The 19,628-nt window shown below is 33.7% G+C and overlaps 3 protein-coding genes across 6 annotated transcripts in view; 2 read left to right on the top strand and 1 right to left on the bottom strand.

The window, feature by feature from the left end:
- The first annotated feature begins 6,264 nt into the window (after positions 1-6,264).
- LOC126735859 (3-oxoacyl-[acyl-carrier-protein] reductase FabG-like) lies at positions 6,265-19,157 on the top strand. The gene is made up of 6 exons (XM_050439945.1): positions 6,265-6,447; positions 13,847-14,096; positions 18,106-18,276; positions 18,333-18,555; positions 18,611-18,759; positions 18,817-19,157. Exons 2-6 carry the CDS (start codon positions 13,967-13,969, stop codon positions 18,939-18,941), a joined length of 798 nt encoding a protein of 265 aa, XP_050295902.1. The 5' UTR covers positions 6,265-6,447; positions 13,847-13,966; the 3' UTR covers positions 18,942-19,157.
- On the top strand, positions 6,380-10,053 carry LOC126735860 (3-oxoacyl-[acyl-carrier-protein] reductase FabG-like). The gene is made up of 5 exons (XM_050439946.1): positions 6,380-6,697; positions 9,094-9,264; positions 9,321-9,543; positions 9,599-9,747; positions 9,805-10,053. Exons 1-5 carry the CDS (start codon positions 6,568-6,570, stop codon positions 9,927-9,929), a joined length of 798 nt encoding a protein of 265 aa, XP_050295903.1. The 5' UTR covers positions 6,380-6,567; the 3' UTR covers positions 9,930-10,053.
- The window catches only part of LOC126735861 (NADH dehydrogenase [ubiquinone] 1 beta subcomplex subunit 2, mitochondrial-like), a 490,931-nt gene continuing 490,302 nt past the window's right edge, over positions 19,000-19,628 (bottom strand). For all 4 annotated transcript variants that reach the window (XM_050439949.1, XM_050439948.1, XM_050439950.1 and 1 more), the window contains one exon: positions 19,000-19,156. In XM_050439949.1, coding sequence (XP_050295906.1) covers positions 19,079-19,156 — 78 coding nt within the window. In that variant the 3' untranslated portion in view covers positions 19,000-19,078. The remainder of the gene's footprint in view (positions 19,157-19,628) is intronic.

Here is a 19,628-nt window from a genome sequence, read left to right as displayed (position 1 = left end):
TGGGACAAGGGAAAAAAGGAAGAGAAAAGAAGTTATGGTAACTGTTGGTTAGATCCTTTATGGAGCATACAAATATGTCACAGGTTGATGATACTGAATTAAAAATTCTGCACATTTGATATACGGGATCCTGAAACTTAATGTTAGTTCTGGCGCGATCTAAAGCAAAAGTGATATTTGCTCTAGAAGCAAATCGTGGTACATGAAATTGAATATCGTTCAAGAGAGGAGGAGAATTTATTTAATTATTGACCAACTTCCATAAGAATGTTACAAAATGAATTGTTTTCCTCATGGCCAGAGATTGCAGATTAAATCTACCTAACATCAGATCATGATCATGTCCCCTAACAGGATATATTCCATCCTCACGAAACATAAGAAACTTTAAAACCCTTCTCTGAACACTCTCAATGTAGCCAACATGGCATTCATAGAAAGGACACCACACCAAGGAACCGTATTCTAGTCTTGATCTAACAAAGGAAAAGTACAATAGTTTTATTGAGTTTGAGTTGTTAAAGAGTCGGCTATTTCGAATGACAAAACCCAGAAGTTTCAACGAGGAGGTCACTGTCTGTTCAATATGTGGCACAAAATATCTTCGAATACAACCCCTAGATCTTTAATAGAAGTACTTCTACAGAGGATTTGATTGTCTATATTGTAATTAAACAAAACAGGATCCTTGGTTCGGTGAAAGGAGATCACACAGCATTTCGAGATATTAAGACATAACTGATTTCGACTGCACCACCCCCTAATTAGGTCCAAGTTACTTTGTAAGAACAAGCAGTCCAAGATACTATTGATACACCAGAATATTTTCAGATCATCAGCATAAGCTAGTCTAAGGCAGGAAATCAATTCTATAAGATCATTAATATAAAAGATAAAAAGAAGTGGGCTGAGATTGGATCCCTGTGGGACTCCAGAAGTTGAAACAAAAGTATTAGATCTGCAACCTTCCACGGCAACAAACTGTAGACGGTCAATAAGATATGACGAAAGCAACGAAATTAGCCTTTCTGAGAAGTTGAATTGCTTGTTTAATTTTTCAAGCAGAATGCTATGATTTATCTGATCGAAAGCCTTACTGAAATCAGTATACATCACATCAACCTGACTTTTTCTATCGAGAACTGAAGAAATAAAATGAGTCACATTACAGAGGTTAGTGATGCACGACCTTTTAGGAATAAAACCGTGCTGATCTATAGAGAGTAGTGATTGAACTTGGGGAAGAATTCTGTTATAAACAATAGTTTCAAAAGTTTTGGAAAAATTGCAAAGTATGGAGATAGGTCGGTAGTTGCTGGAAATTTGCCAGTTTTCAAAATAAGGTTAAAAATATGACATAAAGGCTGACAAAGGACAAACATGCAGTCTTTAGCCACAAAACTTGGAACACCATCTGGACCGACTGTCAGCTTGTTTCTTAGCCTCCGACTAGCAGCAATAATTTCCTCAGTGGTAATTGATGGAAGAATGTCAATGAGGTCTGAGCAATTAGAAGGAGGATAGGTTTCTGCGAGGTTGATTGGATCTTTATAGGCATTCTGAAAAAGTTTGGCAAAAGCTGGCACAATATTTTCTGTTCCTTGAAAAGAATTACCATTGGCATCGCACATGATAGACGGAAGTGAAGAGTGACCTTTCTTAGCTCTAACAAAAGACCAAAACGATGAGGGATCAGTGACAATGTTCTCCTCGGCTTGAGAACATTGAGATTTTACTGTCTGACGAAGCCTGTTGTATCTGGAAAAATTAAATTCAGTTGGAGAGGATTTATAATCACGATATGCTTTTTCCTTCTTAAAGATATTAGAAATAATTTGTTTTGAAAACCATACTGGAAATCGCCGTCGTCTTCGTTGTTTTAAAGGTGCTGAAGCAGCAAAAGCTGAATCAAGTCTTTTGTAAAGTTCCTTGCAAGCGCTGTCAACGTCAGAAGACTGTAAGACGGACAACCAGTCTGCATCAAGCAACAAATTATACATGAGTGGAAAGTCTGCTTTTCTGAAGTTAAACTGCTGTAAATTATTTGAACTTATAGAAGGATTATATTTATGAGGGGAAGCCGATTTAAAAGAAATTGTCAAAGCAGGATGATGCAAATCTTCGTCAATAAGCGGTGATATACTTTTGATAACACTGACGTCGAAATTTGAAAAAAACAAGTCAAGAGGCCTATTATTAACATTTGGAGTATTGTTAAACTGCTTAAGACCAAGGATCTTGCATAGGTTGGACAAAAGCTTGCACTTGACACTGCTGGCTTCGGTTGTCTGATAAGACGGAACATTAAAATCTCCAACAATCATAACGCGTTTTGTGTGGACCAGATCCAGTGACATAATTGTTTCACACAAGGTCTCAAAGTCTCTCTCGGTTGTGCAAGGAGGGACATAGATTACAAATAAATAAAATACAAAATAACCATAAGTGAGCTTACAACCTAAAATATCTATAAGTGGTGTGGAGTTAAAGATGTCTTCCAAGTTAACCCTCTCTAGGTGGATGTTGTGAGAAACTGCAACCTGCTTGGCCACTCTATCCAGCTGTCTGTCAGATCTGAGCACTCTAAATGTTTCTGGACACAATTCAGAGTCGAGAATATCTGGTTGAAGCCACGTTTCGGTGAAGGCAATGATGTCAAAGTCGCACACGGAGATCCCTGTATAAAGCTTATCAGTCTTGGTGCGGAGGCCACGTACATTTTGATAACAAAGACGTAGGTGGTGTGAAGTGCTGGAAGGATTTAGTTTTTTGTGGCGATCACAGGCCTGCCATTGTCAAACTTGATGTGCAGATTTGTTTCTTCATTGGATCGCCGATGCTCAAGTACGTCCTTGACCAAATACTTTGAGAGATTTGGGAGTTTAAGATATTATATTTTTTTTACATCAAACAATTTAATAATTTTTAACAAATTTCGGTTGTAGAGATTTGCAACCATCTAAAATCGGTTAAGATATTTATTATCTATTTATCTATTATAGAAGAAAGTTTTATCTGAATGCTTTGGGAATTTTGGGAGTTAGAGCTTTCTTCATTTCTTTAACATTTGACTTAATTAATTCACTACGAAACCTTATTTTGTAGAGGTTTAAATTCACCATAATTCGAACTAGGTATTTATTGCTAATATCTGGAAAAAATATTATTAAAATCCTTTAAGAATTTCAGGAGATACGGACGTTATATTGAAGTAAGAGCGAGCGCGGCGAATTTGGCCGCTACATATTCACCGGAAGCTAGCTTAAGACACATTTGTAAACTCTCTGTTCATGGTAGTGATGGGCAAAACCAGTACAATTGGTTGTACTAGCACACATCGTACAGTACACCAAATTGTGCCGTTCAATGTGAGCCGTACAATTGTACGACGTCCGACGAAACCAGCGCGAGCGACGATGTCGCGTCTCGCGTCACTCGCGTCGGATCCTCGGATCTCGGATCGACACACAAACAAATTTGATTTATGGCCCTTAGGTATTTTATTTTATTGCCGTTTTATGCCGGCGGCGCGGCGATAGCAAAGCCTTTCTTTTTTGTTTAGCTAGGTCGTGTGGGTTGTTTTTATTAGTTTTTTGGTAGTTAGGTCACGTGATTATGTTAAAAAAGAATAATATTCCTTGTTTAGTGTTGGTTTTAGTACCGTGATAATCGTGTTACAGATACAGACATAATCGTAGCGTGACCTGCCTGTATTTAGTCTATTTAATTTAAAAAATACGTATCTATTTTAGATTTTAGTAGTGGTCAGTGCCCAAAATAAAGGGAGTGAGTGGTGTACAAAATAACACAAAACGAAGAAGTTCGGTATGGTCTTATTTCAAGGAAGTTGTTGAAAGAGAATCTGCGAAATGTAATTACCCAAATGTTATCAATTAAGGAAGGTTCTACTAATACGCTTACAAGGCATCTTAAAAGTAAGCATATACATGCATATAACGAAGAAAGTTCCAGAAGAGATGTATGTAAAATAAACAATGCCCGGTTTTCAACTCCAAGCCCTACTCCTACTTAGAAGACAACTTCAACAGTTTCGTATGAAATAAATGAAGGTCCATCAACATCAACAAGTACAATTATTACAAAAAACCCGTTGAGTGCAAATAAAAAAAAAAGAGAATTCAAAAGTAACACAATATTTTCCCAAGCCAATTAGCACTAAAAAAACAAATGAATTTAACGAGTTGTTAGTGAGAACAATTGTGAAAGATTATCTGCCGTTTCAAATAGAGTCAAAATTTAAAAAAAATCATAACAGCATTGAATCCAAGTTACCAGATGCCTTCAAGAAAAACTGTTTCCAAAGTTGTTATACCGCAAATGTATAAAATGAAAAAAGAAGAAGTGGTTTATAACCTTAAATCATCCAACGCTATTTGTTTGACCACAGATAGCTGGACGTCGGTGGCAAATGAAAATTATGTTTCGGTAACAGCTCATGGAATAAATGAGGATCATGAAAATTTAACATTTCTGTTAGAATGCTACAATTATTCTGATAGTCATACAGCAGACAATTTGGCAGGCGAGCATTAAACAATAGCTCGAAAATAGGAAATTTTTGAAAAAATTGAAGCAGTTACTGCTGACAATGCTGCCAATATAGTTGCTGCCATAAGACAGACATGTACCCTACCTCGCTCACACACTAAATTTGATGGTTCAAACTGCAATGGAAGAAATAAAGGAAATCCAAACCAAAGTGAAGAAGATAGTAGAATTTTTCAAAAGAAGTCCAAAGGCAACCGCTCTCCTAAAATCAATGCAGGAACAAATGGGAAATTCAGTATTAAATCTCAAACAGGATGTAATTACCAGATGGAACTCAACATATGATATGTTTAAGAGGATTTTGGAGACTAGAGAATCTTTAATTTCAACAATTGCCATTAACTATCCAACCTTAAAAAATTTGACCTTTTGGGTGTCTTCAAAGATGTCACAGAAGAGATTAGTAGTGAAAAGAATGTTACAGCATCCAAAATAATTTTGCTCAGTTTCGGTCTAAAAAAGTATTGTGCAAACTATTTAAACAGCAATCCGGATTTACCAGAATTAGTTCGTTGTTTGGGCCAGTCGCTGTTAGCATTCCTTAATAAGAGATTCAGCAATATAGAACAAAACAAAGTTTTTTCCGAAGCTACTTTTCTAGATCCTAGATTCAAAAATCATGGATTTACCAGCAAAACCTGTTTTGAGGCTACAAAAGAGAATATAAAGCGTTATATTACAAACTTGCCCAAATAAACGGAAGATAAAAGTACAAATATAGAACCCAATGAAACTTGTGCCGAGGAACCTAAACCATCATCTAAAATATGGCAAGATTTCGAACAAAACGTATCAAAACTAGTTAGTGGTAGTAACCCAAAAGCTTCCAGTCTCACTGAAGTTGAAAAACATATGCAGGAACCACTTTTATTGTGAACCGCAGACCCACTCATATGGTGGAAAGAACGCAAATCTGTTCATCCACGTTTCTACGACCTAGCCATGAGAAAACTGTGCGTTGTTGGGACATCCGTTCCAAGTGAAAGAGTATTCTCTAAAACTGGACGAAACAGACTAAAAGGTGAAAAAGTAAATCAAATTGTTTTTTTAAACGTAAATTTATGAATCCATTTTTATGTTATTTTCATTTTCTTTAGTATTATGTAGTTACTTTCGTTTTCGTATTTTATTACATTAATGTTAATTTATTATATTATTATTAAGAACAAAACATTTATTTTTTACATTTATGCTATAGGTATAAGGAATTACATAGCGTTTCTTCCAAATTTTCTTTATTATTTTGTTTTCTTTATTTTTATGTTACACATAAATATCTAATATTTTTTGATACAAATAAAAATTATTTTGAACAAATTAAAAGTATTGTGTTTTTTTGGTTTACCTTTATATTTAGATTCCTCAAATATCACATCAGTAGGTATCAGTAAACAAAAAAGTTTATATTTTTTCTTTTAATTTTTCCGTTAACTAACTCTTAAGCTAATTAAGAAATTATGAATTATTTTTACTAAAATTTCCTCAAAAATTTACAGTAAAAAGTATCGCCACGCCACAGCGCGGACTGACCGCGAGCGAGATCGAGAGTAATAATTGTACTGTCAGTACAATAAAATTGTACGGCACGTACACCGTACATTAAAGTGAATCGCAGATTTTGTACGACACGCACACGTACTTCCCATCTCTATCTAGTTCATGGTGTTCATGTCAAAAACATCAGCTGATTCCCTTCAGCCGGTTTTTGTTATTATCTTTTTTAAAAATTAAAATTTGCTAATTTGTTTTAAACAAATAGCAATTCTGACTCGTTGAATATTGTCCTTGAATTATAATTTGTTGTCAACAAGTTGCCAACTTCAATAGCCATGGCCAACCCATAACAATTTTAACAAATTATTCATGTACTTTTAGTAGGTGATTGTTTATCATCAAAAGGAGATGATAGGAGAATAAACAGGAGCTGATAACACATTTTTAAACCAATCGTGTAACATTCATAAACCATTATCTCAATTACATAAAGTTCTTTGCCTTATGGAAAACAGTGAAGAGAACAAGATGGAATTTGCTGGCAAAGTTGTTTTGATTACTGGCGCTAGTTCTGGGATTGGGGCTGCTACTGCAAAACATTTTGCTAAATTGGGGGCTAGCCTTGCATTAGCAGGTATGACATCCATTATATTATTTTTGTTGTATTAATATAGTTTTGCAAATATAGTTATCCCAAGCGGGTTATAAAGTTGAAATAGATTTCTGTACAGCTACTATTTGCTGAGTTGCTTTTCAGACACACCAGTAAAACATCTTATAAATATGAGTTTTATCAAATTTTATATAATATTAGTTATTTGCTATCAACAAGTGAACATTTTCTTGACCTTATACAAAACTTATAGAGAAAAATTAATTTAAATTATAAATTGGGTTTTTGCAAAGCAAATCTACTAATTTCACTTTAAAGAATTTTGCATTTTCAGTTCTTTTAAGTTCATTTGGCAGGTGATATTTTTAACAGCATAATATAGGAACTTTTCATAGTGGTAGTTAAACAGGCATCAGGTATATTTATACTAAAATTATTTCTGAGTGTATTTTTCTGAATATCTTTACAAAACTCAAGCACCTGCTCAATGAACTACTTGATACAATAGAAGTCATATCATCAGCATATACAATATTTAAGCTTATTGAAACAGACTGAACTACATCAGCCATATAAACAAGATACAACTGAGGTCATAATACACTTCCCTGGAACCCTTCGCACAATTTCTGCCATATCTGGCCATCTATTGGTAACCAACTCCAATGAAATATCTGTCACTCATGAATGATTCATTAAATTAAATGTCCATGAATAATCAAATAAAAATACCATTGGAACACCTTTGTCATCTAATTTTTGCATTTACATTACCATCTGTAAGTGCCAATTAATGATTTTTAGTAAAGCAAGACACCCTTTAACTTTAAAGGATCTCCTTTAACATTAGCTTCTCAAATATATCTGGGAAAAAGAAATCATGAGACAGTTTACAAAACTCTTTATTTTCCTCTCGATATGTGTTTTGCTAATGATGTTAGCATCTTCAGGAGAACATTAAAACTGGAGGAAAAAGAAAGAAGGAAGAAGATATAGGAGTGATGCTCAATAGCCATTTATCCTTTACTCTTCATTTAGACTTAATTATCTTTACAAATGTTGTAATTTGATATATTACAACTGCCAAAGAATTTCTTAACACTCCCTCAAAGTGCTATACTGCTCCCTAGTAAGTACACACCTAGATAGTACTGTTCTGCTGTATGGCCTTCATATTATAGCATACAGTTCAGCATAAGTTCTTTAGATATATTGCATATAAACAAGATCTGGGAGTTGATAAGATAAATTACTCAGATATGGAAAACTCACTTCAAATAACAACTCTCCAAATTAGTTGCATGCACAGATATTTTACTTTATTCTGTAACTTATTGTACTCTCATGACTCTAAACTCACAACTAGTATAGGACTTCACATTCTCTCTTGGCAAATTAGTACATTAAATCATTCCTTTCAAGTCAAGTCAAATCACATCTTACTAATTATGGCCTGAAACTCATTTTTGACAAGATCAGCTAGATTGGGTAATAACTTTTCAACTTAACTGGATTTCTTTCACTATCATAAAGTATTTAAAAAAGCAACTTAAAAACTGTCTCATGCTATCTATAATAATATTGTCTCCTGTTTGTGGCAGAACAGAAAATGTATTTATTCATTACTTTTGTTTTATTTGTGGTTAAATAAAAGCCCCTGGTTAAACATTTATTAAATGTTATTTTATATTTTTTCCTATTATCTTTATTTTCATTAGTTTTGTTATTCTTTTAAATATTTAATCATTTATATTATTTAGAAATTGTTTTTTTGATAACTAGGTTAGGTTTAAACTAACATTTTTTGTATTATTTTGTGAATTTTCTTTATATTGGCCAGCAGCCAATTGATAGATAAATAAAAAAATTTTAAAAATATTCTAAATAACATGGTATATTTTAAAATATCTATGTCATTCGATTTCATTTTAATCCTGTTAACACATCAGGTAGGTATGCATAATCTCTTAAAAATTGGGATTGACCTCTCCATCTCTCATGGATTAAATATCTATAATCTTAGGTTAGTTGGGGAAGTCATACAGTGGCTTATCAATAGAAGCTATTCTATGACATTACTCTATGTGCAAATTTATTGGTAAATAAAACAAACCATTAATATTAAACTAATGTCAAAATTATATAAAGATATATATATTTTTAAGTAGTTCAAATAAGTAGTCCAAAAAGTACTTCCTTTTGTTGTCTCCTGAAGATGATTCTAACTGCATTATTAAGTATCTTATCCATCTCCCACTGTAATAAAAAAAATTGCCTTTAAAGGCCAACAAATTACCTATGGTTGGTGGAGTGTTTTGTAAATATTTATATTTTATTAGGCTTATATGCAAAGCAATAATTTATACTAAAAAGACTCTCTGTATATGACCTATTGATTAAAATTCATTATTCTTTAGGAAGAAATAAAGAAAACCTTCAGAAAGTAGCAGCAGAATGTCCGAAAGTGGGTGTGAACAAAGACTATCTGTTATTAACGGGTGAATTAACTAATGAGGGACAAACAAAAGCAATTTTTGATGAAACTATTAACTACTATGGAAAATTGGACGTTTTAGTAAATAATGCTGGTAAAATACATCTAAACTTACCATAACTAACATTTAAAAAACATTAATTTTTGTAGGGATAGGTATAACAGGCACAATAGAAAATACAAGTCTAGAACAGTATGACCGTGTAATGAATACCAATGTTAGATCGCTTTACCATTTAACATCTTTAGCAACCCCTCACTTAATTAAATCTAAAGGAAACATAGTTAATGTCAGTAGTGTTAATGGCATAAGGGCTTTCCCAGGAGTACTGGCTTATTGTGTTTCCAAAGCTGCTGTGGATCAATTTACAAGGTAGAAATATATGAGTTTCTTCATTGTTACAAAAGTTATTTATGGATGATTTTAGATGTGTTGCATTAGAGCTTGCTTCAAAACAAGTTAGAGTAAATGCAGTTAACCCAGGAGTAACTATAACAAATTTACACAAAAGAGGTGGACTGGATCAAGCTCAATATGAAGCATTCCTTAAAAGATCTCAAGAAACACATGCTTTAGGTAAAAGTAATTTGAGCTATTACATGGCATCCTATTTATAAAATCTGCAATTTTTAGGAAGACCAGGTGAACCTGAAGAAGTGGCAAAGACTATAGCATTTTTAGCTAGTGATGATGCTAGTTTCATTACAGGGGCTACATTGCCAGTTGATGGTGGAAGGCATGCAATGTGCCCAAGATAATTTATTTTATAAGGCTAAAATGGTTTTTTATTGGATTTAAGGGTTATTTTTTTTAAAGTTGTTATATATTATCGTACATATTATATTAATAAATTTACAATGAAATCAACTACAAATACAAGAAGTTTTTTTTAATATTAATCACATTCCAATTCCTCTGGAATGCCAAGTTCTTGGTCTGTCCATTTGCGCCCATCTGGGTACTCAAACTCACCCTGGAAAGAAAAACTAAATCAATATTAAGATTTTTACTGTTACCATGGTTTTAGCACAATGTGAACCATGAATCATAAATACAACACAACTCATTGGACATGTTTTCCTTAGTTACACTAACTTTTCAGGGTTAAAAGCTCTTGAGATCAACCTTTGTTACTGGTTTATTCAATGGACAAGACAAAATGACTTGAAGGTTTTAGAACCTGGTTAAACTCGTTTTTCTGAGGATTCTACAGCTCCTAGAGCCAGTGTTCATTACTACAAGTCATTTATTAAAAAAGGGGATGCTAGTTTGGAGGTTAAAAAACAGTTTAAAACCCCGACGGCCACAATCAAATATCAAACTACACAAGAAATGCAATTGTATCATGAGACAGTCGAAAACAATGTTTTTATTGACCCAAATACCTTCTGGGACCTTATAAGATCTAAACGTTTAAAACCTAATATTCCGACAGAGGTTTCATTTCAGGGTCATTCTGTTAGTGGTGCTCTAGACATTGCTAACACATTTGCTGCATATTTTGAGTCAGTTTTCCGGCAGTCTGAGGAGCCTAAATTTGAAGAATGTTCCGGCAGTTTTATGTTTTCCTTTATATCTGACGACGACATTAAAGCAAGTATCATAATTAAAGCCAAAAAAGGCCACTGGTAACGATCACATACCTTCCTATATTTATAAGGGATGTTCTGATATTTTGTGTGCTCCACTAAAAACAATTTTTAATCTGTGTCTAATGACGAATACATTTCCTGAAATGCTGAAGTATGCAACAGTAACTCCAATATTTAAATCGGAGATGCATGTTTGGTTAACAATTATCGACCAGTTAGTGCTCTCAATTCTCTTGCAAAAATTTTTGAAAACATTCTATACCAAGATATCTTGAACACCTTCATAAATAAATTTGCTCTACAGCAGCACGGTTTCTTGCCGGGAGTCTCGACTGTCACCAATCTTTTTTTTTTTTTTTTTTTTATGGTAAACACAAGCACAAGAGGAAAGTCCTATGTCACTCTTGGAGTGGTGCTTGCGCGAAGATATTTGTGGGCATTTATCTTGAATCGCTGCAGGTTGTATGCGTCGGGAAATATGTGAGGTGGAAGCCCGTTCCACAAGGAAGATGTTCTCCAGATGAATGAGTCCCGATACAGCGACGTCCTTGGGGTAGGCAGGTGGACTCGATGTTGATGAGCCGCAACTGCTAGACGCGTCCTTCTTGCCGGAACAGCCCTGGGTGGGATCAGGTCTGCCAGCTCAGAGGAGCACTTACCGTGATAATAACGGTAGAATAAACAGAGATCAGCCACTTTTCTCTTGTGCTCCAGACTATCCAGACTATTTGTCAGTTCTGGTTTGTCGATAAGACGAATAGCTCTCTTCTGTATAGAATCTAGCAGCTTTAAACTATGCTTGGGTGCAGAGCTCCAGACATGCGAGCAATACTCGAGGGAAGGGCGTATTTGAGCCTTATGAAGAGTCAGCAGCTGTTCTGGTGTATACAGTTTTTTCGTTTTGAAAAGCACTCCGAGTTTTTTGGAAGCTGCCCTGGCGATCTCAGCAACGTGGTCTTGCCAGGACACACTGTTGGTGACTTCGACTCCTAGAAGATGTAAAGATGATTTCATTGGCAATGTTTTCCCTGCAATAACCAGCTCCGGGCCACCAAGGTTAGTCTTCATCGTAAATACTGCAGCCTGCGTTTTTTTTGCGTTAAAATTGACCAGATTGTTATCGCCCCACTCCAAGATTGCTCTAATATCGTTGTTGGTTGAAGCTACTTGTTGCTGCCTAAGATTCTGAGAAGTTGCGGCTGGTTTGGCGGGCTTAAATGTGGAAATAAGTGTGCTATCGTCCGCAAAGCTGTAGATTGGATTGACAGTGGTTCCTAGCAAATCGTTGATATATATCAAGAAAAGGGTGGGGGATAAAATGCATCCTTGAGAGACTCCAGCGTTAATGTTAAATTTGTCGGAGAGGTGTCCATCGACGGCTACTTGGATTGTTCGTTGTTCAAGAAAACTTTTGATCCAATTCAATAATGAGTTTTGTATGCCGATTGAGGAGAGCTTGGTTAGTAGTCCCTCATGCCACACTCTGTCAAATGCCTTGGAAATGTCAAGAGCGACTGAGCGGGACTCGCCGTGCTTCTCCATGGCCTCCGTCCACAAGTGTGTGACGTAAGCCAAAAGATCGCCGGTGGATCTAAGCTTTCGGAAGCCGTATTGATGATCGCTGATTAGTCCAGATGATTCCAGATATCTTAACAGTTGTTGGTTGACTGCTTTCTCCATAATCTTCGATATTACTGGAACTAGTGCAATCGGGCGGTAATTGGACGGCATCGTCTTCTTTCCCTTTTTGGGTACAGCTTGCACTTGAGCAGTTTTCCAGCTTGTTGGAAATGAGCCCAGCTTATACGATGCCGTGAACAATCTACATAAGGGAGGAGTCAATTCGTCTGCACAACGTTTTAGTACTAGGGCTGGAATTCCATCGGGTCCAGAAGCTTTGTTGGTGTCTACGCTTTTAAGAATTTTATTTATAATTCGTTGGGGAAACGAAATTTCTCCCATCAATAAATTCACTCTTGGCAAATATGGCGGTGTTTTGCCTTGCGAGTGCAGAGTAGAATTGGACGCGAAGAGTTTACCCAGTAAGTTGGCTTTTTCCTTTGCTGTTACCGCGATAGAACCATCATCTGCTGTTAGGGTTGGCAAGGCCAACTTAGCAAATCCTTAGATTAGATTAGATTTAGATTAGAGAATATCTGGTTGAAGCCACGTTTCGGTGAAGGCATTGATGTCAAAGTCGCACACGGAGATCCCTGTATAAAGCTTATCTGTCTTGGTGTGGAGGCCACGTACATTTTGATAACAAAGACGTAGGTGGTGTGAAGTGCTGGAAGGATTTAGTTTTTTGTGGCGATGACAGGCCTGCCATTGTCAAACTTGATGTGCAGATTTGTTTCTCCATTGGATCGCCGATGCTCAAGTACGTCCTTGACCAAATACTTTGAGAGATTTGGGAGTTTAAGATATTAATTTTTTTTTTACATCTAACAATTTAATAATTTTTAACAAATTTCGGTTGTAGAAATTTTCAACCATCTAAAATCGGTTAAGGTATTTATTATCTATTTATCTATTATAGAAGAAAATTTTATCTGAATCCTTTGGGAATTTTGGGCGTTAGAGCTTTTTTCATTTCTTTAACATTTGACTTTTCAATTAATTTACTACGGAACCTTATTTTGTAGAGATTTAAATTCACCATAATTCGATTTAGGTATTTATTGCTAATATCTGGACAAAATATTACTAAAATCCTTTGGGAATTTCAGGAGATACGGACATTATATTGAAGTAAGAGCGAGCGCGGACTATATATAGCTTGCTGGCAATCGACATCTGCTACGTTCTTGAATTTGGACACTACATATTCACCGGAAGCTAGCTTTAGATTAGACACATTTGTAAACTCTCTGTTCATGTCAAAAACATCAGCTGATTCCCTTCCGGTTTTTGTTATTATCGTTTTAAAAAATTAAAATCTGCTAATTTGTTTTAAACAAAAAGTCATTCTGACTCGTTGAATATTGTCCTTGAATTATAATTTGTTGTCAACAAGTTGCCAACTTCAATAGCCATCGGCAACCCATAACAATTTTAACAAATTATTCATGTACTTTTAGTAGGTGATTGTTTATCATCAAAAGGAGATAATAGGAGAATAAACAGGAGCTGATAACACATTATTAAACCAATTGTGTAAGATTCATAAAGCATTATCTCAATTACATAAAGTTCTTTGCCTTATGGAAAACAGTGAAGAGAACAAGATGCAATTTGCTGGCAAAGTTGTTTTGATTACTGGCGCTAGTTCTGGGATTGGGGCTGCTACTGCAAAACATTTTGCTAAATTGGGGGCTAGCCTTGCATTAGCAGGTATGACATCCATTATATTATTTTTGTTGTATTAATATAGTTTTGCAAATATAGTTATCCCAGATGGGTTATAAAGTTGAAATAGATTTCTGTACAATTACTATTTGCTGAGTTGCTTTTAAGACACACCAGTAAAACATCTAATAAATATGAGTTTTATGAAATTTTATATTATATTAGTTATTTGCTATCAACAAGTGAACATTTTCTTGACCTTATACAAAACTGATAGAGAAAAATTAATTTAAATTATAAATTGGGTTTTTGCAAAGCAAATCTACTAAGTGAAATCACTTTAAAGAATTTTGCATTTTCAGTTCTTTTGAATTCATTTGGCAGGTGATTATTTATTTTTTTAATGGTATAATATAGGAACTTTTCATTCAGCAGTTAAACAGGCAGCAGGTATATTTATATTAAAATTATTTGAGTGGATACCTAGTTGTGAGACATATCTTCTACTAGCACAAAAGAATATAATTTTTTTTGAACCTAAAGAGAGAACACTCCAGAATATAAATACAAATAACTGTAAGCACTTTTAGACTGGGAAATAGTTGACAACAAGATTTTTTTGTGCAATTAGCACTTCATTTATTCTTGTGCAATTACCTCAGAATACTATGGCATAGTTTAATAATGAATAAACATGAGCTTAATAATAAGACAATAATTTTTTTTGTCAATGACCCTTCTCAGTTTCCAAATAACAAAGTTATGAGTAGCAAGAAAACCAAGTACATAATTAGTGTGAGCTGACCAACTTAGTACACTAGTAGTCATAATTCCCAGAAATTTGTTAGAGCTCATCTGACTTACAGTGGTGGCCAACTAATTAGAAACAGTGTGAATAAATTAATAAAAATCATAAATCTTTTGTAAACAAAATTGTTCTTAAATTTCTCGCCCATTGTTGTAACTAACATTTACCTTTAATATTACCATAAATTTAGTGGATTTGTCTTCACATATATACTTTTAAAAAAAAGTTAATTTTTTATACAAATATTGAATTGGACAACTTAATTCGAAACCAAAGAATTATCAATTTAAAAAAACAAAATAAGAACTCTAAACCCTAAATAAATCAATATTTTGTAGCAAATCCCTTATTTTTCAATGACAGCTCTACATCTCCTGGGCACTGACTCCATCAGATGTTGACATCTCGCTAGTGGTATCGATTTCCACGTCTGCTCTGCTTCTTCCGCCAGATCTTTAAGGTTTTTATGTTCTAAAAGTTTTTTCAGGTCTCTCCAAAGATTCTCAATGGGATTGAGATCTGGACTACATGAGGGCCAATCAAGTACATCAACATGGTTATCATCAAACCATTTTTTTACAGACGTAGCCGTGTGCTTGGGATGATTGTCTTGTTGCAAAACCCAAGACACCGGCAAAGTTTCATCAGCAAACGGCAACATGTGGTTCTCCATAATATCGTTATATTTTTCTTGGTCAAGAATACCGTCAATTTTCACTAGTGGACCGACACCACACCAACATCCCCATAATTTTATATTTCCATCTCCATGTTTGACTGTGCTGGTTGTATACTTCAGATTATTTTCCGCTCACTACCAATGCGATTTATTTTTATCTCATCAGACCATAATACTTTTTTCCACTCTTTTATTTTTTTTAATCGTTTCTAATTAGCTTGGCCACCACTGTATGTAAACACATTTAAAACAACATCAAAGTCAATTAATTAAAGTACTAATGCAAGTACTAAACAGCATCAAGTAAGTTTTGCTCAGATTTAATAGATGCTCAATATCTTTACAAAAATCAAGCATCTGCTCAATGAATAACCCTGCCAATTAAAGAACTACTTGATACAATAGAAGTCAGCATATAAAATATTTGAGCTTATTGAAACAGACTGGACTACATCAGCCATATAAACAAGAAATAACAGGGGTCCTAACACTCTTTCCTGGGAAACCCTTCTCACAATTTCTGCCATATGTTTTCTATTATTCAGGTATGTTGCAACCCACTCCAGTGGAATACCTCTCACTCATGAATGATTCATTGAATCAAATGCCAAATATTCAAATAAAAATGCCATTGTAATACATTTGTCATCTATTTTTCCCATTTTCATTAACATCTGTGGTTGAGCAGCCCTTAAGCATATCTAAGATGCTGCAAGGATAAATAAATTGTCTCCCTTAAAACTTTATTAACGAATCTGTTGCTACTCTTATTACAGCAAATTGTAAATACTTTGACTCATATTACAGCCTTAAAAAATCATTATCATAGTATTCACTAAAAATATAATAATTCCAGTGCAACATAGAAGTATTTACTTTTATACTACCTGTTATATGGATTTAAAAAAATCTGTTAATTGAGGGTTACCTACCAGTCCTCTGTGAAGTAGAGTATTATTGGTAAGTAACATACACAGAGTATACTTTTACAAGACAAAATAATCAACTAATACAAAAAACATTAAAATTTTAACATCAAATAAAAATGTTAGTCTTGACATAATACTGATCAAAGAAGAATATCATTAAAACTTTAATCTAACTCTAAAACTTAAACATATACCACACACCTATAAGAAAAAATTAAATTAGATATCTAAAGTAGTTTGTATGAATATAATAATATTCATATAATAATAATTTATTTGTTTATAGTACCAGGTCAAGTTACTGAATTTTACTTTGTATGAAAGTGCTATACTGCTCTCTAGTATGTACACATCTAGATAGTACTGTTCTGCTGTATGGTCTTCATATTATAACATACAGTTCAGCATAAGTTCCTTAGATATATTGCATATAAACAAGACCTGGGAGTTGATAAGATAAATTACTCAGATATGGAAAACTCACTTCAAATAACAACTCTCCAAATTAGTTGCATGCACAGATATTTTACTTTATTCAGTAACTTATTGTACTCTCATGCTTCTGAACTCACAACTAATATAGGACTTCATGTTCTCTCTTGGCAAACTAGATTAAATCATTCCTTTCAAGTCAACTCACATCTTACTAATTACGGCCAGAACTTATAGAATTATTATGTCCTAATTTTTGACATGATCAGCTAGATTGGGTAATGACTTTTCAACACAATTGGATTTCTTTCACTATCATAAAGTATTTAAAAAGGCAACTTAAAAACTGTCTCATGCTATCTATAATAGTATTGTCTCCTGTTTGTGGCAGAACAGAAAATTTATTTATTTATTACTTTTGTTTTATTTGTGGTTAAATCAGAGCTCCTGGTTAAACATTTATTAAATGTTATTTTATATTTTTTCTTATTATCTTTATTTTCATTAGTTTTTTATTCTTTAAAATATTTCATCATTTATATTATTTAGAAATTGTTTTTTTGATAACTAGGTTAGGTTTAAACTAACATTTTTTGTATTATTATGTGAATTTTCTTTATATTGGGCAGTAGCCAATTGATAGATAAATAAAATTTTTCTAAAAATATTCTAAATAACATGGAATATTTAAAAATATCTAATGTCATTCGATTTCATTTTAATCCTGTTAACACATCAGGTAGGTATGCATAATCTCTTAAAAATTGGGATTGACCTCTCCATCTCTCATGGATTAAATATCTATAATCTTAGGTTAGTTGGGGAAGTCATACAGTGGCTTATCAATAGAAGCTATTCTATGACATTACTCTATGTGCTTTTTATTGGTAAATAAAACAAACCATTAATATTAAACTAATGTCAAAATTATATAAAGATATATATATTTTTAAGTAGTTCAAATAAGTAGTCCAAAAAGTACTTCCTTTTGTTGTCTCCTGAAGATGATTCTAACTGCATTATTAAGTATCTTATCCATCTCCCACTGTAATAAAAAAATTTGCCTTTAAAGGCCAACAAATTACCTATGGTTGGTGGAGTGTTTTGTAAATATTTATATTTTATTAGGCTTATATGCAAAGCAATAATTTATATTAAAAAGACTCTCTGTATATGACCTATTGATTAAAATTCATTATTCTTTAGGAAGAAATAAAGAAAATCTTCAGAAAGTAGCAGCAGAATGTCCGAAAGTGGGTGTGAACAAAGACCATCTGTTATTAACGGGTGAATTAACTAATGAGGGACAAACAAAAGCAATTTTTGATGAAACTATTAACTACTATGGAAAATTGGACGTTTTAGTAAATAATGCTGGTAAAATACATCTAAACTTACCACAACTAACATTTAAAAAACATTAATTTTTGTAGGGATATTAGAAACAGGCACAATAGAAAATACAAGTCTAGAACAGTATGACCGTGTAATGAATACCAATGTTAGGTCGCTTTACCATTTAACATCTTTAGCAACCCCTCACTTAATCAAATCTAAAGGAAACGTAGTTAATGTCAGTAGTGTTAATGGCATAAGGGCTTTCCCAGGAGTACTGGCTTATTGTGTTTCCAAAGCTGCTGTGGATCAATTTACAAGGTAGAAATATTTGATTTTCTTCATTGTTACAAAAGTTATTTATGGATGATTTTAGATGTGTTGCATTAGAGCTTGCTTCAAAACAAGTTAGAGTAAATGCAGTTAACCCAGGAGTAACTATAACAAATTTACAAAAAAGAGGTGGACTGGATCAAGCTCAATATGAAGCATTCCTTAAAAGATCTCAAGAAACACATGCTTTAGGTAAAAGTAACTTGAGCTATTACATGGTATCCTATTTATAAAATCTGCAATTTTTAGGAAGACCAGGTGAACCTGAAGAAGTGGCAAAGACTATAGCATTTTTAGCTAGCGATGATGCTAGTTTCATTACAGGGGCTACATTGCCAGTTGATGGTGGAAGGCATGCAATGTGCCCAAGATAATTTATTTTATAAGGCTAAAATGGTTTTTTATTGGATTTAAGGGTTATTTTTTTTAAAGTTGTTATATATTATCGTACATATTATATTAATAAATTTACAATCAAATCAACTACAAATACAAGAAGTTTTTTTTAATATTAATCACATTCCAATTCCTCTGGAATGCCAAGTTCTTGGTCTGTCCATTTGCGCCCATCTGGGTACTCAAACTCACCCTGGAAAGAAAAACTAAATCAATATTAAGATTTTTACTGTTACCATGGTTTTAGCACAATGTGAACCATGAATCATAAATACAACACAACTCATTGGACATGTTTTCCTTAGTTACACTAACTTTTCAGGGTTAAAAGCTCTTGAGATCAACCTTTGTTACTGGTTTATTCAATGGACATGGCAAAATGAAGGTTTTAGAATCTGGTTAAACTCATTTTTCTGAGGATTCTACAGCTCCTAGAGCCAGTGCTTATTACTACAAGTCATTTATTAAATAAAAAAGGGGATGCTAGTTTGGAGGTTAAAAAACAGTTTGAAACCCCGAGGGCCACAATCAAATATCAAATTACACAAGAAATGCAATTGTATCATGAGACAGTAGAAAATGATGTTTTTATTGACCCAAATACCTTCTGGGACCTTATAAGATCTAAACGTTTAAAACCTAATATTCCGACAGAGGTTTCATTT

The sequence above is a fragment of the Anthonomus grandis genome, chromosome 5 (assembly GCF_022605725.1).
Source record: "Anthonomus grandis grandis chromosome 5, icAntGran1.3, whole genome shotgun sequence".
Lineage (NCBI taxonomy): Eukaryota > Metazoa > Arthropoda > Insecta > Coleoptera > Curculionidae > Anthonomus > Anthonomus grandis.
The sequence above is the reverse complement of the archived record's forward strand: the minus strand, read 5'-3'. Positions and strand labels throughout refer to the sequence as shown.

Excerpts from the sequence above, each read along its gene's own strand:
- LOC126735859 (XM_050439945.1), top strand. The coding sequence starts at position 13,967 with ATGGAAAACAGTGAAGAGAACAAGATGCAATTTGCTGGCAAAGTTGTT. Across the intron at positions 14,097-18,105 it reads GGCTAGCCTTGCATTAGCAG|GAAGAAATAAAGAAAATCTT; the intron begins GTATGACATCCA and ends ATTATTCTTTAG. Across the intron at positions 18,760-18,816 it reads TCAAGAAACACATGCTTTAG|GAAGACCAGGTGAACCTGAA; the intron begins GTAAAAGTAACT and ends TGCAATTTTTAG.
- LOC126735860 (XM_050439946.1), top strand. The coding sequence starts at position 6,568 with ATGGAAAACAGTGAAGAGAACAAGATGGAATTTGCTGGCAAAGTTGTT. Across the intron at positions 9,265-9,320 it reads CGTTTTAGTAAATAATGCTG|GGATAGGTATAACAGGCACA; the intron begins GTAAAATACATC and ends TAATTTTTGTAG. Across the intron at positions 9,544-9,598 it reads GCTGTGGATCAATTTACAAG|ATGTGTTGCATTAGAGCTTG; the intron begins GTAGAAATATAT and ends GGATGATTTTAG.